General features: G+C 37.6%; 1 protein-coding gene and 1 long non-coding RNA gene across 2 annotated transcripts in view; one reads left to right on the top strand and one right to left on the bottom strand.

The window, feature by feature from the left end:
* The window catches only part of LOC108532836 (uncharacterized), a 37,394-nt gene extending 30,798 nt beyond the window's left edge, over positions 1-6,596 (bottom strand). Inside the window, exon 1 of the long non-coding RNA XR_001886565.1 lies at positions 6,451-6,596. This is a non-coding gene — a long non-coding RNA (uncharacterized LOC108532836). The remainder of the gene's footprint in view (positions 1-6,450) is intronic.
* A 151-nt stretch (positions 6,597-6,747) lies between these two features.
* TTC14 (tetratricopeptide repeat domain 14) lies at positions 6,748-15,586 on the top strand. The gene is given in 13 exon segments (XM_017877095.1): positions 6,748-7,014; positions 7,482-7,540; positions 7,543-7,605; positions 7,716-7,915; positions 8,789-8,873; positions 9,042-9,171; positions 9,497-9,652; positions 10,397-10,468; positions 10,899-11,018; positions 11,127-11,249; positions 12,298-12,415; positions 13,340-13,449; positions 14,260-15,586. Coding segments are annotated over 13 exon segments (2,313 nt in total). The 5' UTR covers positions 6,748-6,853; the 3' UTR covers positions 15,176-15,586.
* The last annotated feature ends 858 nt before the right edge of the window (positions 15,587-16,444 follow it).

Genomic DNA, 16,444 nt, shown 5'->3' with positions numbered 1-16,444 from the left:
CAAAAAGGGGCAAGTTTTCCCTACTTTTGCCTTTTGTTCTACTCAGGCCCTGAATTTTTTGAGACACTCTCACTCTGTCACCCAGGCTGGGAAGGGTTCACTGCAGCTTCAACTTCCCAGGCTCAGATGATCCTCCCACCTCAGCCTCCTGGGTAGCTGGAACTACAGGCATGTGACACCACAGCTGGCTAATTTTTTATTTTTGGTGGAGGCAGAGTTTTGCCATGTTGCCAAGGCTGGTCTCAAACTCCTGGGTTCAAGCAATCGGCCCTCCTGGCCCTTCCGAAGTGCTGGGATTACAGGTATGAGCCACTGATCCTGGCCCCTCAATGGATATGCTGATGACCAACTACACTGCAGAGGACAATCTACTTTACTGAGTCCACCAATTCAAATGCTAATGTCATCTAAAAACACTGTCACAGACACACCCAAAAATAGTCTTCAACCAACTATCTGGACATCCCCTGATCCCCTGAAGATGAGACATAAAATTAACTACAGGTTGAGCATCCCTACTCCAAAAATCCAAAATCCAAAATGCTCCAAAGTTGGAAACTTTTTGAGCACTCACATGATGCCACAAGTGGAAAATTCCACACCTGACCTTATGTGGTAGATCCCAGTCAAAATGTAGGAACATGACACCATGTTTACTCAGCGTCCCAAGGGGAAAATAAAATTACCTTCAAGTTATGGGTATAAGGTGCATATAAAACATAAATGAATTTTTTGTTTAGACTTGAGTCCCCAAGGTATCTCATTATATATATGCAATTATTCTAAAATCTCAAATTCAAAACACTCTGGTCCCAACCAGTTCAGATAAGGGATACCTGACCTATGTCATAATTTTTTTAAATAAAATAAGTTCCATACAATATTTTAAAGCTACATCATTAAAGAGCATGGTTTCACTGACCTTCTAAATGGCATGGTATGGTAGAAAGAGTACTAGAAACACAGCTAGACAACATGTATTCTAAAGTTAGTTTTGAAAATGAAAGCATTTATTAACCTCTCCATATTTGTTTCTTCATTTTAAAATGGCAGAGTAGAAAAGCAAAGGCTACTAGTTGGTGGTTTCTTAGTGTATTAGTCAACATCCTTGGTTCCAAACTACAAATTTCCTCATCTTGCTTAAGCAACAAAAAGGGACTATTTTCAGGAAAATAAAGAGAGTAATTGGAGAAGAACAAAGTTGGAGAACTGGCACTACTTGACTTCAAGACTTACTATAAAGCTATAGTACTTAAGACAGTATGGTACTGGCAAAAGAATAGATAAATAGATCAATGGAATGGAATAAAGAGCCCAGAAATAGACCTACATAATACATAAGTACCGTCAACTGATCTTTAACAAAAGTAAAAAGGCACTACAATGGAGAAAAGAGATACTCTTTTCAGCCAGTAGTGCTGGAACAACTGGACATCCATATGCAAAAAATGAATCTATACACAGGTCTTACATCCTTCACAAAATTAAATCAAAATGGATTATAGATCTAAATGTAAAATGCAAAACTATAAAACTCTTAGAAGATAACATAGAAGAAAATCGGCTGGGCACAGTGGCTCATGCCTGTAATCCCAGCACTTTGGGAGGCCGAGGCGGGCAGATCACGAGGTCAGGAGATCGAGACCACAGTGAAACCCTGTCCCTACTAAAAATACCAAAAAAAAATTAGCCGGGCGCGGTGGCGGGCGCCTGTAGTCCCAGCTGCTCGGGAGGCTGAGGCAGGAGAATGGCGTGAACCCGGGAGACTGAGCTTGCAGTGAGCCAAGATCACGCCACTGCACTCCAGCCTGGGCGACAGAGCTAGACTCCATCTCAAAAAAAAAAAAAAAAAATGAAGAAAATCTAGATGACTTTGGATTTGGTGATGACTTTTAGATACAATACCAAAGTCATGATCCATAAAAGAAAAAAAAACTGATAAGCTGGATTTCATTAAAATTAAAACTTTCTACTCTGCAAAAGATACCACTGGGAGAATATAAAGATAATCCACAGGCCAAGAGAAAATATTTTCAAATATATATATACATATATATACACACACACAAAAAAAAAATCTCTTAAAACTCAACAATAAGAAAACATACAATCCAATTAAAAAATGGGCCAAAGACCTTAAAAGACACCACACCAAAGAAAATATACAGATGGCAAATAAGCATATAAAAAGATGTTCCACATCATGTATCATCAGGGGAATGCAAATGGAAATGACAATGAGATACCACTACAAATCTATTAGAATGGTCAAATTTCAGCATCCTGACATCAAACGCCAGTGATGATGTGGAGCAACAGGAACTCTCATTAATTGCTGATGGGAATATAAAATGGTACAGCCACTTTGGAAGACAGTTTGGTGCTTTCTCACAAAACTGAACATACTCTTACCACACAACCCAGAAACTGTACTCCTTGCTATTTATGCAAAAGAGTTGAAAACTTGTGTTCACCAACAACATGCACATGTTATAGCAGCTTTGTTCATAATTGCCAAAACTTGGAAGAAACTAGTATGTCCTTCAATAGGACAATGGATAAATTGTTTTATAAATCCAGCAAATTGAATACTATTCAGCACTAAAGATAAATGAGCTATCAAGCCATGAAAAGACATGGAGGAAACTGAAATGCATATTACTGAGAAACCAGTCTGAAAAGGCTATATACTATATGATCTCAAATATATAACATTCTGGAAAAGGCAAAAATACGGACACAGTAAAAAAAAAAAAATCAGTGGTTGTCAGGGGTTCCAAGAAGAAAAAGAAAAACAGAGCACAGAGGATTTTTACGGTGGCAAAACCACTTTATAATACATTATAATGGTGAATATGTCATTACACATTTGCCCAAACCCACAGACTGTATGATATCAAGAATGAAACCTAAAATAAACTATGGACTTTGGATGATAAAGAGGTGTCAGTGTAGGTTCATCAGTTTAACAAATGTACCACTCAGGTGGGGGATGTTGATAATGAGGGAGGCTATGCATGTGTTGGGGCAGGGGATACATGGGAAACTTTTTACTTTCTCCCCACTTTTGCTTTTAACCCAAAATTGCTCTAAAAAATAAAGTCCATTTTTTCTAAAAAGAAGATAGCCTTTAAAAGATACTGAAATATTAAAGTTAGAAGTATCGTAATAGACTTCTAGGACCTTATTTGGTACCCACCATCCCTGATAGACACACACTCCAACATTAACCCCAGCTAAAGGTGAGGCCTTGTTGAAACTGTTGGCATCAGGATCAAGAACCAGAAACAATCTACCTACAAATATTTCTCATAAAGTCATGGATTATTTGTGTATCCTTAACAATTGGTTATAAAAGTTTCTGAGATGTAAAAAAAAAAAGACTATCTTTTGCAGATGATGTCACTAGCTGTACAAGTTATTTGGGGAAACTTGGGAGATCCAAGAAAAGCTACAATGAGATATGCTGCTTCTCCCACTTCTTTATGTGGCTACCTTGCTTCCCCTAAGTTTCTGTGTTCTTTGCTAAAGAAATCAGGAATTTACTCTGTGTGTGGGGGTGTATGTGTGTGTGTTGTACGCACAGAGAGGCACCAGGGGTTTCTTCCCACCAATCTATAGCCTACCTGAAATGACACACTTACATAACCAAATGTCTATAATTAAAATATCCCTACCTACCTCCATTTCACACTTACTGTCTCCAGAATGCATCTTGCTTTTTCACACCTCTACTTCTTTAATTATATTGCCCTCTGTGCCTGGACTGCACATAGTTGCCTCCCCCTCTCTCCTCTTACCCCCAGCAACTCCCACTACCTCATTTCACAGAAAAGAGGGATCTATGCAGACACCCTAGCAGGTGTCCACAATAGCACTTACCACTGTGCCATTATGTGTTTCTTCTTATGTCTAATCCTGTGTTGGACTGTGAACCACTCAAGAACCAGAATTGTTTTCTTTACCTTTACATCTCTAGGGTCTAGAGTGTTTATTAAAGAATGTACCTATGTGTTTATTTAGAAATGGAATTTAACACTTACAATAAAAATAGGCAAAGGAACCAGACATCAAAGATCTGACTGCTTTAAATGTCCTGTCTTCTTCCCTCAACCCCATCCCACACTTTCCCCTGTCCCTCTCCTCAACATATTCATTTAGTTATTCATATTGCTTAATCTGGAAACATTTCTCGAAAAGATATTTTTTAAGGTAAGGCAAGAAGTAAAAAACAAAAACAGTATTTTCTTCCTCACCCATTTGAGAAGGCCCACATATGGGACTGGTTTTTCTAAAATGAGAAGCAAAGCTGGTCCCATTTCCTTTCCTCACCCCCTCCAGTCCTATGTCAAAGATCCAGTGCTCTATCCCCTTCTAAGTCAAAGGGGTGTCTGTCTCAAAAGAAAATGAATTCAAATACACCTGTAACTGTAAAAGGCTTTATCCTCTGCGATGGGAGTGATATTCTGGAAGTAAAGAATAAGACTGCCTTTGGCACCCAACTAATGGGGCTACTTTCACATAAGGAACTAACCAAAGACAGAAAATCCCACCCTGAGTTTTGAGTACATTTGCTTAAAGTTCATTTCTTCTGTCACTACTATACGAAAAATATCACTCCAGATAAATGCTGCATACCCCCTAAAAGGAGCTGCTTTCTATGTTCATGGCCATTTTAGGTGTTCAAGATATGAGGTGGGGGAGGGTTATCCTAGTGTTGGAATTAGGAAAAGTATAGACTATCCCATAGTGATAAAACCATGTGCTACTGAAGAATGGCCTCAGAAGGTGACATTCCCAGGCTAAGTAACACTGTTTGGCATCTGGTTCTCAGACACTGGTTTCTTAGTCCCTCCAAAAAATGAGGTCCTTGATCACAGATTGACTCTAACACAAATCACGTATTTACCAAGCTGTCTATAATCATTTTTAGTGGTCAGCTTTCCTTTTCAGTGACAGCATTCTTTCCTAAAAACAACCATTCTCTAGAGTTATGGCTTAAAACCAGTCTGTACCATTTATTAAAGTTGATATGCCTATAGAAGCTTGAAATTTATTTATTTATTTATTTTTTGAGATGGAGTCTCCCTCCAGCGCCCACGCTGGACTGCAGTGGTACGATCTCAGTTCATTACAACCTCTGACCGCGGGGTTCAAGCGATTCTCGTGCCTCAGCCTCCCGAGTAGCTGGGACTACAAGCATGAGCCACCACGCCCGGCTAATTGTTGTATTCTTAATAGAGACGGGGTTTCGCCAGAGTGGCCAGGCTGATCTCTGAACTCCTGACCTCAAGTGATCTGCCCTTGGCCTCCCAAAGTGCTGGGATTACAGGTGTGAGCTACCGCGCCTAGCCCAAATTTATCTTTTACAGTTGCATTCTTGTTTGTTGCATTTTCTCAAATTTCAGTAAACTGTTTACCTATTTGCCTGGGTTTTCCACAAAACAGTGTGTCACTATCGATTATATTCTGGACTAGATTTCCTATACAAAAGTGGTAACACAGTGAAGGGCAAGTTGATTTCCTCAAACATTGGGAAGCGAGGAGACTAACTGCCACCGTTTATTTCTGCTCAAGAGGACTATACTGAACTATTTGCACTGCACATATTTAAATGGTACAAATTTTATACTGGAATAAAATGAAGCTACATTATCTCAAAATTAGGGTTGAGACCTTCTATATGATAAAGTACTCAATCCAGCAACTCTGCCTGAGAAGATCAATTAATACTTCGTTTGGAACCCTAATTCCAGCCTCTTACTGTCTGTGTGACATTGAGCAATTTACTGAGACTCTCTGAGCATGTTTCCTCGTCTTCTAAAATGAAAAAGTACAATAGCTACCGCAGTGGTTGGGTTCTCAAGTCAGTAAGTAAGGGGATGTTCAGAGACCAGCCTGGCCACCCTGGCAAAACCCCGTCTCTACTAAAAATACAACAATCAGCCGGGCGTGGTGGCTCATGCTTGTAGTCCCAGCTACTCGGGAGGCTGAGGCACGAGAATCGCTTGAACCCCACGGACCTAAGTTGAAATTCCCTTTGAAAATCACTTCAATTGTCCATAAGTACAGTACATTGACTTTTGCGTACACATCACTATACAGTAAGTCCTACAGACACTAAATTTTGAGCAACCATTGAGATTAAATAAGAAATGAATGTATACATTATAGTTACTGTAAAACTTGAATGGCATATGCACATGTCGAGACATTAAAGCCATCCTGGTTTTAGAACTCACAATCACTAACAGTACATGGGGTATGGATGGAGAACACCACTACAGGTGCTTAACAAATGTCCGTGTCCTTCCTTCCTTCTGTACGTTAAAAGACCTGGAAACCTTCCTGGAGCAGCCGGCTGAATGCGGCTACGTCAGGGACATAGGTATTGATTCACGCAGAGTACTTCGAGGGAAGAAGCTTGTGCGACTCGTTTGGGGTTCTTACCCTGGCATTGGCACTTAGAAGCACCTTGATGAATACGAAAAGGAATTATTGTTTACCCTAGATTAGCGCTGGAGCTATTTCGACGTAATAGCGACCCCAAGTACATTTGAAAAATCAAACTTCTCACATACATCACTTCCTGGAAGCCCTATTCAGCCTTTAGCTCAAGCAACGCTGAGCCCAATCCTTCGGCCTTCCGTAGTCTCGCTCGGTTTCGCGAGATCAAGGCTGAGCTCCGCCGCGCCGCCCCAGAACACTTCCGGGTGTAACTGGTTGTGCTCTCTGTGTACTTCCGGCAGCCTCTAGACGGTTTCTTCTGCTTCCCGTACCACCCGGCTCAAGTAGCGGACACGGAACCGAGGACCATCAGCCCATCAGCCTCCGGGCCCTGCAGTCTCTAGCCATGGACCGGGACCTTCTGCGGCAGTCGCTAAATTGCCATGGGTCTTCTTTGCTCTCTCTACTCCGGAGCGAACAGCAGGATAATCCACACTTCCGGAGCCTCCTGGGGTCGGCCGCCGAGCCAACTCGGGGCCCGCCGCCCCCGCAACCGTTGCAGGGCAGGTAATGCGACGTTGGTGCCACTGCGTCATGGGAGAGGGGACGCAGCTCTGGAAGCCACTACCGCAGCCCCGAGTCTGCGTCTAGAGGAAGTGGAGCTGCGGCCGTGAGCACAGGAGGATCGCGGGCTGGTGCCTTGGGCTGGGTGGAGGGAGGGCGCTCCTGAGGTGTGCAGTGCGGTTTGCGGGCTGAACTTTTTCTATGGCGCTGCTTGCTAGAGGCGCAGATTCCTTAGCTAAAATCCCTTAAGCTTTCGTATCTGGGTTGGAGGCGTCATTTTTTAAGTTTCCCCGCTCTCCACCTCCAGGTTGGTTAATGAGGGAATGCCTAGTTAAAACTTTTTCTCTGAGGTTGTATGATCTGGAGCTTGGGATGGAGAGGAATGGCCGATGAAAGCCCTAAGCAGAAGGTTAGAGTTTGTAAAAAGGCTTTGCAGATAAACGAATTTTCATATTTTTTTTCTTTTTAAGAAAAGAGAAGAGAGTTGACAACATCGAGATACAGAAATTCATCTCCAAAAAAGCGGATCTGCTTTTGCACTTTCCTGGAAATCAGATGCACCTGCAACTTCTGAAATTAATGAAGATAGTGAAGGTGAGTTTAGCCTTAAAACCTTTAAGATTGCCATTCGGTTTAACAGTACTTCAGGTGAAACGGAACTCAAAACTATCGTTAGTGATTTTGTTAAAATTTTTTTTTTTTAGATCATTATGCAGTCATGCCACCTTTAGAGCAATTCATGGAGATACCTAGTATGGATCGAAGAGAGCTGTTTTTCCGAGATATTGAGCGTGGTGATATAGTGATTGGAAGAATTAGTTCTATTCGGGAATTCGGTTTTTTCATGGTGTTGATCTGTTTAGGAAGTGGTATCATGAGAGATATAGCCCACTTAGAAATCACAGTAAGTTATTTTTGTTATTTGGATTGCTTCTGTTTTTGTTAATTCACCTCAATGCAAGAATTATATGTTTGCATGCAGTTGTGCTCGAGTATACCTGCCAAGATACTTTTGGAAATTAAATGTTAATTGGAGAAAAATCGTTAACAAAAATTAGTGAAAGTTACTTACCCAGTTTGTCCCTCCATTTCTGGTTTTGGGGATTTTTTTAAATTTAAACTCTGGTTGGCAGGCACAGTGTCCTTTTTTAAGTGCTCAAAGAGGTATCAGTGGACATGGTGAGGTTGATTGGTATTCAGACTTATTTCTGTAGTTGAACATATGTATTCTTAATTAGTTAATATTTGGCATTGTATATTTTCATGTGGATAATTTAGAAATTTCTGTTATTTATATATTTACAATAATACTTTGCCCAAGATGGATAGTCCTGAATTTGAACTAATGTGTCACGATAAAAGATTGGGTATTTGCCATCTATCCAGGTGGATAAAAAGGAAGAAAAGCAGAAGGTATTACAGACTGGATAACAGACAAAAACTTTGGAGAATTCACATTTCATTTTCACTAGAATCCTTATACCTTTTAGACAAATTTTGGTTTGCTTTTGATGCGTGTAGTATACTGTCATAAGCCATCATATTTGGTTCCTAAACTAATGGAAAGTTTCATGAGATTTTAGTTTTTTAACTGAACCAGCAAACATATTTTACTGTGTTTAGACACGAAAATTACTTTTAACTAAATCCTTATTTAAATTTTTATGTTAGGTTGTTCAGCTACTAGCTGTTTCATACCAAATAGCGAAGACAAAAGAAGACACTGTTCCTACCAAAGCTTGAAATGTCTAGTGTTTTAAAATACTTCTCATTACAGGCTCTTTGTCCCTTAAGAGATGTGCCATCTCACAGTAACCATGGGGATCCTTTATCGTATTACCAAACTGGTGACATCATTCGAGGTGATTAGTTTCATCATACTAATAAAAAAGTAATGATTGTTGAATTTTTGTTTTTATTAATTTAAAAAAATACAGTCTAAGTGGGTAGTGTTTGGGAACGTTTATATTTTTTATGTTAGTTTATGTTTTCTTACTAATCAGCTTAGTTCTCTTTTTTTTTTTCTTAAGCTGGAATCAAGGATATTGACAGATACCATGAAAAGCTGGCAGTATCTCTGTATAGCTCTTCTCTTCCACCACACCTATCTGGTATTAAATTAGGTGTAATTAGCTCTGAAGAGCTTCCTTTATACTACAGGTAATTTATATTATTTCAACAACAGTTCATTACGAAAGTCTCTTGCATTGAGGAATACCAAATTTTATCAAACTTTTGACAACAAAGGGGAATTTTAATGTCTCTTATTGCAAAATGTGTTCATGTTATTTTTATAACAGTTAAACTACTTCAGACTTGGGAAAAGGTAACCATATCATAATATTGCCACACCATCTTATGCAAAAAATGGTATTAGTGTTTAAACCTCAAATGATACTATTTCTTTATTCTTTACTATTTGTCTGAAATGGAATGTCAGATTAGTCATTTTACAATTTTTGTGTTTGTATTTTCTTTTTTTAAGGAGAAGTGTTGAACTGAATAGCAATTCTTTGGAGTCCTATGAAAATATCATGCAGAGTTCCTTAGGATTTGTTAATCCAGGAGTAGTTGAATTCCTTCTAGAAAAACTAGGAATAGATGAATCTAATCCACCATCTTTAATGAGAGGCCTACAAAGGTATAGTAAATCAATATTATTCTCTTAGGTGGTGAGGGGAGTGGTGGTAAGCTCAGAAGCTGCATAGCTGAAGGACATATTTGACCGTCCTAAGCCACCTAGTAGCAGGCATATGCCAAAGGTTGAATGAACCAGGTGATCCCATCTTCTGGACTGTACTGTCTTATCAGTGATTAAGATGTGTACCATGTAAACAAGTAGAGAAGGATGCAGAAACTTTTTATAAGAATTTTGTGTGTATGCTAAAGAAAAATACTGGTTTTTTTTGTTTTGTGAGACAGAGTCTCGCTCTGTCACCCAAGCTGGAGTGCAGTGGCACAATCTTGGCTCACTGCAAGCTCTGCCTCCCGGGTTCACGCCATTCTCCTCCCTCAGCCTCCCGAGTATCTGGGACTACAGGTGCCCGCCACCATGCCTGGCTAATTTTTTTTTTTAATTTTTAGTAGAGACAGGCTTTCACCGTCTTAGCCAGGATGGTCTCAATCTCCTGACCTCATGATCTGCCCGCCTCAGCCTCCCAAAGTGCTGGGATTACAGGCGTGAGCCACTGCACCCAGCCAAGAAAAATACTGTTTAACAATAATAATCATTTCGAAAGTTCAAAGATTTTGGTATGTAAATAGAATGCAAATTTCTTGCTTGGGATTCATACTTTCAGTGTTGAGTGCCTGTCAAGCAGAATTAAGTATAGTTACTTAAAAAATATTTGTGGTTTAACTTTTTAATTTTTATTTTCTTTAATAGCAAAAATTTCTCTGAAGATGATTTTGCTTCTGCATTGAGAAAAAAACAATCTGCGTCTTGGGCTTTAAAATGGTATGAAGACTGTCTTTCAACAATTGCATTATATCTAGTCTAAAAGCTTAGGGCAAGGCAAGCATGCTTGTGTCATCAGTAAGACAAATTTGAGATGAATTAAAGTGATGCCTTTTTGACATGAGCTTTTCTTTTATAGATGTAAGTAGTCTTACATTTTACACTTAACAGGTTTTACACTTAACAGATAAGTTTTATTTAGCATTTCTGTTTTCTCAAAAGGAATTAGTATATTGATATCTGGGTTTCACCAATATTTGTTGTGAAAATGTCCAAAGGCAGAAGAATGCTCCTTAGTTATATTGTGAGTATTCTGAAAACTAAATATTTGCCAAGTTTGATGACATTTGCTTTTAAAACTTCCTCACACTAACATTTTATTTAGATAGTGTTTGAAGTGTTTGTGATGCTTTACAAATGTCTGTCTTAGTGTGAAGATTGGAGTTGATTATTTTAAAGTTGGACGCCATGTGGATGCTATGAATGAATACAATAAAGCTTTGGAAATAGACAAACAAAACGTGGAAGCTTTGGTAGCTCGTGGAGCACTGTAAGTGAATCATACTTGGATTTTAAGGAATGTTTACCAGGTAAATGCAAACAAGATTTATGAAGAGCTTGTGAGATACAGCCCTCTAATTTTGTTTCATGTCTCTAGATATGCGACAAAAGGAAGTTTGAACAAAGCAATAGAAGATTTTGAGCTTGCGTTAGAAAACTGTCCAACTCACAGAAATGCAAGAAAATACCTCTGCCAGACACTTGTAGAGAGAGGAGGACAGTAAGTATCAGATTTTGTTTAATAGTAGAGGTCTAATGTTCAACCAACTACTAAAAAATTTTGAACTTAACATAAGGAAATAGTTTCTTAAGCACTTAATAGAACACTCTTGGTTTCAATAAATAAATGGAAAAGTACAAGAGATTAGGCAAATACTCTTTCCCTGGATAATATACTCAGATTTTTTGGTTTAAGGGCTATACTATTTGTATAGTCATTCCTGTTTGTGATCACAAATTCCAAGTTAATTAAATTTTGCAATATTCGTTTATAATTCATAGGAACTTCTATGTAATGATTGGAGCAACTTTTTACATTCTTACTAGGTAGACAACTAGTACCTATTTGTATGTGGTTATCTTATAGCCTTGTATTGGTGTCTTTTAGCTGAGTGAATAGCAATACCTTGCAGTTACCTAAGCCAGAGATAATTGCTCATCTTTGACTTGTCCTTTGTTTCCCATATCCAGTCTACTGACACAAAAGTAATCCCATTGTATTTGTTTTACAGTAATTTCTTTTTCCTTCTAAGAACCAAAAGCACTTTGCAACGTCCTTTGACTTCTCTGTGTCCAAACTTTCTCATTCTGGTGTTTCACAACACACACTTGTGAGCTTCATTTAATGATTATGCTATTTACAGGCTCATTGTGATATATGTGTATGTTGGTATTTCCAACGATTTCCAAAATTTTCTATAGATAATTTTTCATAAACTGCTAAGGAAAAAGAGCCTGCTGGTATAATTACATGCTACAGTTCAAGATTATACTAAATTAGTGGACACCCATTTATCATGGGTTTTCATGTATTACTGCCAAAATGTGCCAATATTGGACATTAGTTACTAGTAATGGATTTCTGTTTATGTGGTCTTTGAAATAAATTACAGTAAAAAGCATATTATTTTGGTATTTTATTTTGGAAAATAATTTACTAAATGTGGCTTTTCCCTAGTAAGCTCTCTCATATAAGCCTCTGACCTGTATGCATATTTGGATAGTTTTGTTGTTTTTACAAAAAAGCTAAATCTTTCTTTTAAATTTAGGTTAGAAGAAGAAGAAAAGTTTTTAAATGCTGAAAGTTACTATAAGAAAGCTTTGACTTTGGATGAGACTTTTAAAGATGCAGAGGATGCTTTGCAGAAACTTCATAAATATATGCAGGTGATTCCTTATTTCCTCTTAGAAATTTAGTGAAATTTGAAATAATGCCCAAACTTAATTTTCTTCTAAGGGAAACTTCTAGATTACTTAAGTAAGGCATTATGAAAAGTTTCTTTTTAGGTACAGTTCTGCCTAATTGGGTTTGACATTGCTTCGTAGTGCCCCTGTTTTGTCCATAATCGAAAGTAAAATAGCTATGAGAAAACTATTACCTAAATTTGATATGTTGTTTTGAGAAATGTCTTTGTAGTGAGCTTACCTGGTGGTTTTAAATTACCATTGTTGCTACTATAATTGAGTTAATTATAAAAACCTTTATGAGACATATTTTAAATTGTCTTTTCCTGTAATACTGATGATGATGTTTTCTCATGCATTTTCTTCTGAATTGGACCATTGCTGCTGTGTCTGTGACATCTGGTGCTGCTCATCCCCATCCACAAACTGGAAAATGATTTCCTATGTAATCATGCATCCAACTGGGCTGTGCTATTTTTTTAAATGGTTTGTATTTGAACATGGTGATTCCTCCTTCAATTCACCTTAATGGAATGTCTTTATTTGAATTTTATTTGTAAAATGTGTCCTGTTTACATTTTCAATTTTAAAATAATTTTTATGTACATTTTTTTTTTTAACCTTTCTTGCACTCTGGGTCATGGGTACCACTGCAATGGCTTCCCCTTTTTTTATGGGATACCAACTGCAATATGGTCCTCAATGCTGTCCTGGCCATTTCAATGACTAATGCCAAACATCTGTATGACTAATTTTATGTTAAAAAAATACTGTTTAATGCTGGCTCTATGGTGATTTGGTTTTACTAAATTGGGTTTCTGACTGGGGGTGGTCTTTTGAATACTGGGTTTTATATATGCTGCTATTTTTAACGTGTGGTTTTTTTCGATATCTGGGTTCTAAAAGAAATCTTTGGAATTAAGAGAAAAACAAGCTGAAAAGGAAGAAAAGCAGAAAACAAAGAAAATAGAAACAAGTGCAGAAAAGTTGCGTAAGCTCTTAAAAGAAGAGAAGAGGTAAACTATAATATTCAGTATTTTTAAACTTAAGGCAACTACTGAATTGAACCCAAAGTGCCATACTGGAGGTAAAGTAAATAAAAATATAGAAGTATTTCAAGTGATAATCAATGACTGTTAAGAATCTTTAGCAAATATGTGTTCCATGTATTTTCCTATTAAAGAGATGAAGTGGAATTTAAGGCTAGAATTCTGCAAAAGAAATGTATCTTAGAATTAAAATATAGAATAAGTTACTTTAATTATATTTTAGGAAGAAATGTTTTAGAACTAGAGCAGTGGTTCTGAACTAAGGGATTTATTCCCCCGGGGACATTTGACAAGATCTGGAGACATTTTTGATTGCCATAACTGATAGGGTGCTACTGCATCTAGTGTATAATGGTCAGGGATGCTATTAAACTTTCTGTAATGCACAAGTCAGCTCCCACCCCTACCCCCAACAAAGAATTATTTGGCTGAAAATACCAGTAATCAGGTGAAGAAACCATGAACTAGAGGTAGCCAAATAAAAAACTTGAGTTCTCCTTTATGTGTTCAGTAGTCTTAAGTTTTTAAGGTAGTATTGAAAAAAGTCTGTCTTTCAGAAATGATGGATTTGCTTACAATGATACCTGTCTGCAAGCATTTTTCCCCCAAAAGTGCTTAATAGTAAAATCAGATCTTGTAATAGCCGGGATTATTGTATAATTTATCTGAACCACAGCTTTTATAAAATCTTGAAAGGAAACAAATCGGGCCCACATCTTTATGAATAATTTAGAAACATTTTTGTACATATATGACAGGTTAACTGTTTTTTTTTAGGCTAAAGAAGAAAAGAAGAAAATCAACTTCTTCCTCTTCAAGTGTTTCTTCTGCTGATGAATCAGTGTCTTCATCATCATCCTCTTCCTCTTCTGGTCACAAAAGGCATAAGAAACATAAGAGGAACCGTTCAGAGTCTTCTCGCAGTTCCAGAAGGCATTCATCTAGCGCATCCTCAAGTCAGATAGATCAGAATAGGAAAGATGAGTGCTACCCAGTTCCAGCTAATACTTCAGCATCTTTTCTTAACCATAAACAAGAAGTGGAGAAACTACTGGGGAAGCAGGATAGGTTACAGTATGAAAAGACACAGATAAAAGAGAAAGATAGATGCCCTCTCTCTTCATCTTCACTTGAAATACCGGATGATTTTGGAGGTAGGTCTGAAGATCCAAGAGATTTTTATAATAGCTGTAGAACCCAAGCAGGTAGTAGCAAAACAGAAAAGCCATATAAATCAGAAAGACATTTTTCCAGTAGAAGAAATTCCTCAGAATCCTTCTGTAGGAATTCAGAGGACAAGATTTATGGTTATAGGAGATTTGAAAAGGATATAGAGGGAAGAAAAGAGCACTACAGAAGGTGGGAACCAGGTTCTGTGAGGCATTCTACCTCGCCAGCAAGCTCAGACTACTCGTGGAAGTCAGTTGAGAAATACAAAAAATATACTCACTCTGGACCACGTGATTTCAGTAGACATGAGCAAAGATACCGATTAAATACAAATCAAGGAGAATATGAAAGAGAGGACAATTATGGGGAGGATATCAAAACAGAGGTTCCAGAAGAAGATGCACTAAGTAGCAAAGAACACTCAGAAAGCAGTGTTAAAAAAAATTTACCTCAGAATTTACTGAATATATTTCATCAGATAGCTGAATTTGAAAAAGAAAAAGGAAATAAGTCAAAAAATTAATACACCAAGGATATCAGCACCATTACACAGAATGCCATTAAGTTTTTGGGTGTTTTAGTCATAACAGTTCAGTGCAGAAATCTCTGCTCCTAAAATTATTTGTAGAGATTACAGGAAACAAATGCTTTTAAGCTTTTCTCAAATTTTGTTTCAGTTGTAGGTCCCTTGTCACAGCTTGGTTTTAGACTTTTATGTATATGTTTATGTACAGTATATTACTCTGACAATTTGAATTTCTTCACTTAAAGATAATTCTCTGAAAGTACTGTTTCTTCATTCGATTACGGTATATGAGAATTCCTGGGTCCATCTTATCCTGCTGTTTGAGAGAAAATTTGTGCATTGAACACTTGGATCATTTTATAAAATTGATTTTCTGTTAAATTAAAATCGTCAGCTTTTGAAAGATTATATGTTCGAATGTTTCTTGAACACTTCTATATTTATCAGTTTAAATATTACATTTTTTGTTCAATTTTTTTTTAATTTTTAAATGGTAGATTATATGTCTTAATTTTCCTCTAAAGCCTGATTTGATTAAAAGTGGTTTGTGAACAGTCATTGGCTTCCACCCAGCATAAGTGCCTTAGGAATAAGATCATAAAAGTTGAATAGGAGCCCATTTTGCTTATTTCTCCATTATTATTTTTTACCTCATTGCTAGCATAGCCATAAAATGCTTTTTAACTTTAAATATTTGCAAGGCCCTTAAGGCCTGTATTCCACACAAGGGTAAATCAGAAAAGAAAAGAATCCTTTTAGCAAAACATAGCAGTAGCAGAGAAGCACATTGTAAATCTGGCTTTTTTCTAGGGAAAGAAAATTGGGAAACTGTCCTCGTATTGCAGATGTTCAGTCCAGAGGGCATTAGGCATGTTTTTAAATCTGACCCGCATTTCTCCTTACTGCCTCCTGTGCCTTGATGCTTCTCTGATGACCCCTTTCTCAGAGTCTGAATAAATAAATAGACGAACTAGAGCCTGGTTTTACTCAGAATAAATTCCAGCAGCTACAGCTGACGAACAAAGAGACTTGGATTATAAAGATCCTCCCGAAATTGTGAAAATAGGGTAGTATATTCTTTGGGAGATAGAGATAGGAATCATAAGTACTGGGTTTATGATGTTATTGGAGTCTTCGCAGTTTAAGATTCTCAAAGCTGTAAATTATAATGGGCTTTAGATACTGTCACAGTGACACTAGATAAGTGGATGGGTAGCTGGGTATCTGCAGAGGTCTAAGTGAGGGAGAATAATAGAGGAAGAAGAG

Source organism: Rhinopithecus bieti, unplaced genomic scaffold (genome assembly GCF_001698545.2).
Source record: "Rhinopithecus bieti isolate Rb0 unplaced genomic scaffold, ASM169854v2 scaffold_76, whole genome shotgun sequence".
NCBI lineage: Eukaryota > Metazoa > Chordata > Mammalia > Primates > Cercopithecidae > Rhinopithecus > Rhinopithecus bieti.
Note: the sequence above shows the minus strand (reverse complement) of the source record. Positions and strands in the feature narration are given on the sequence as shown.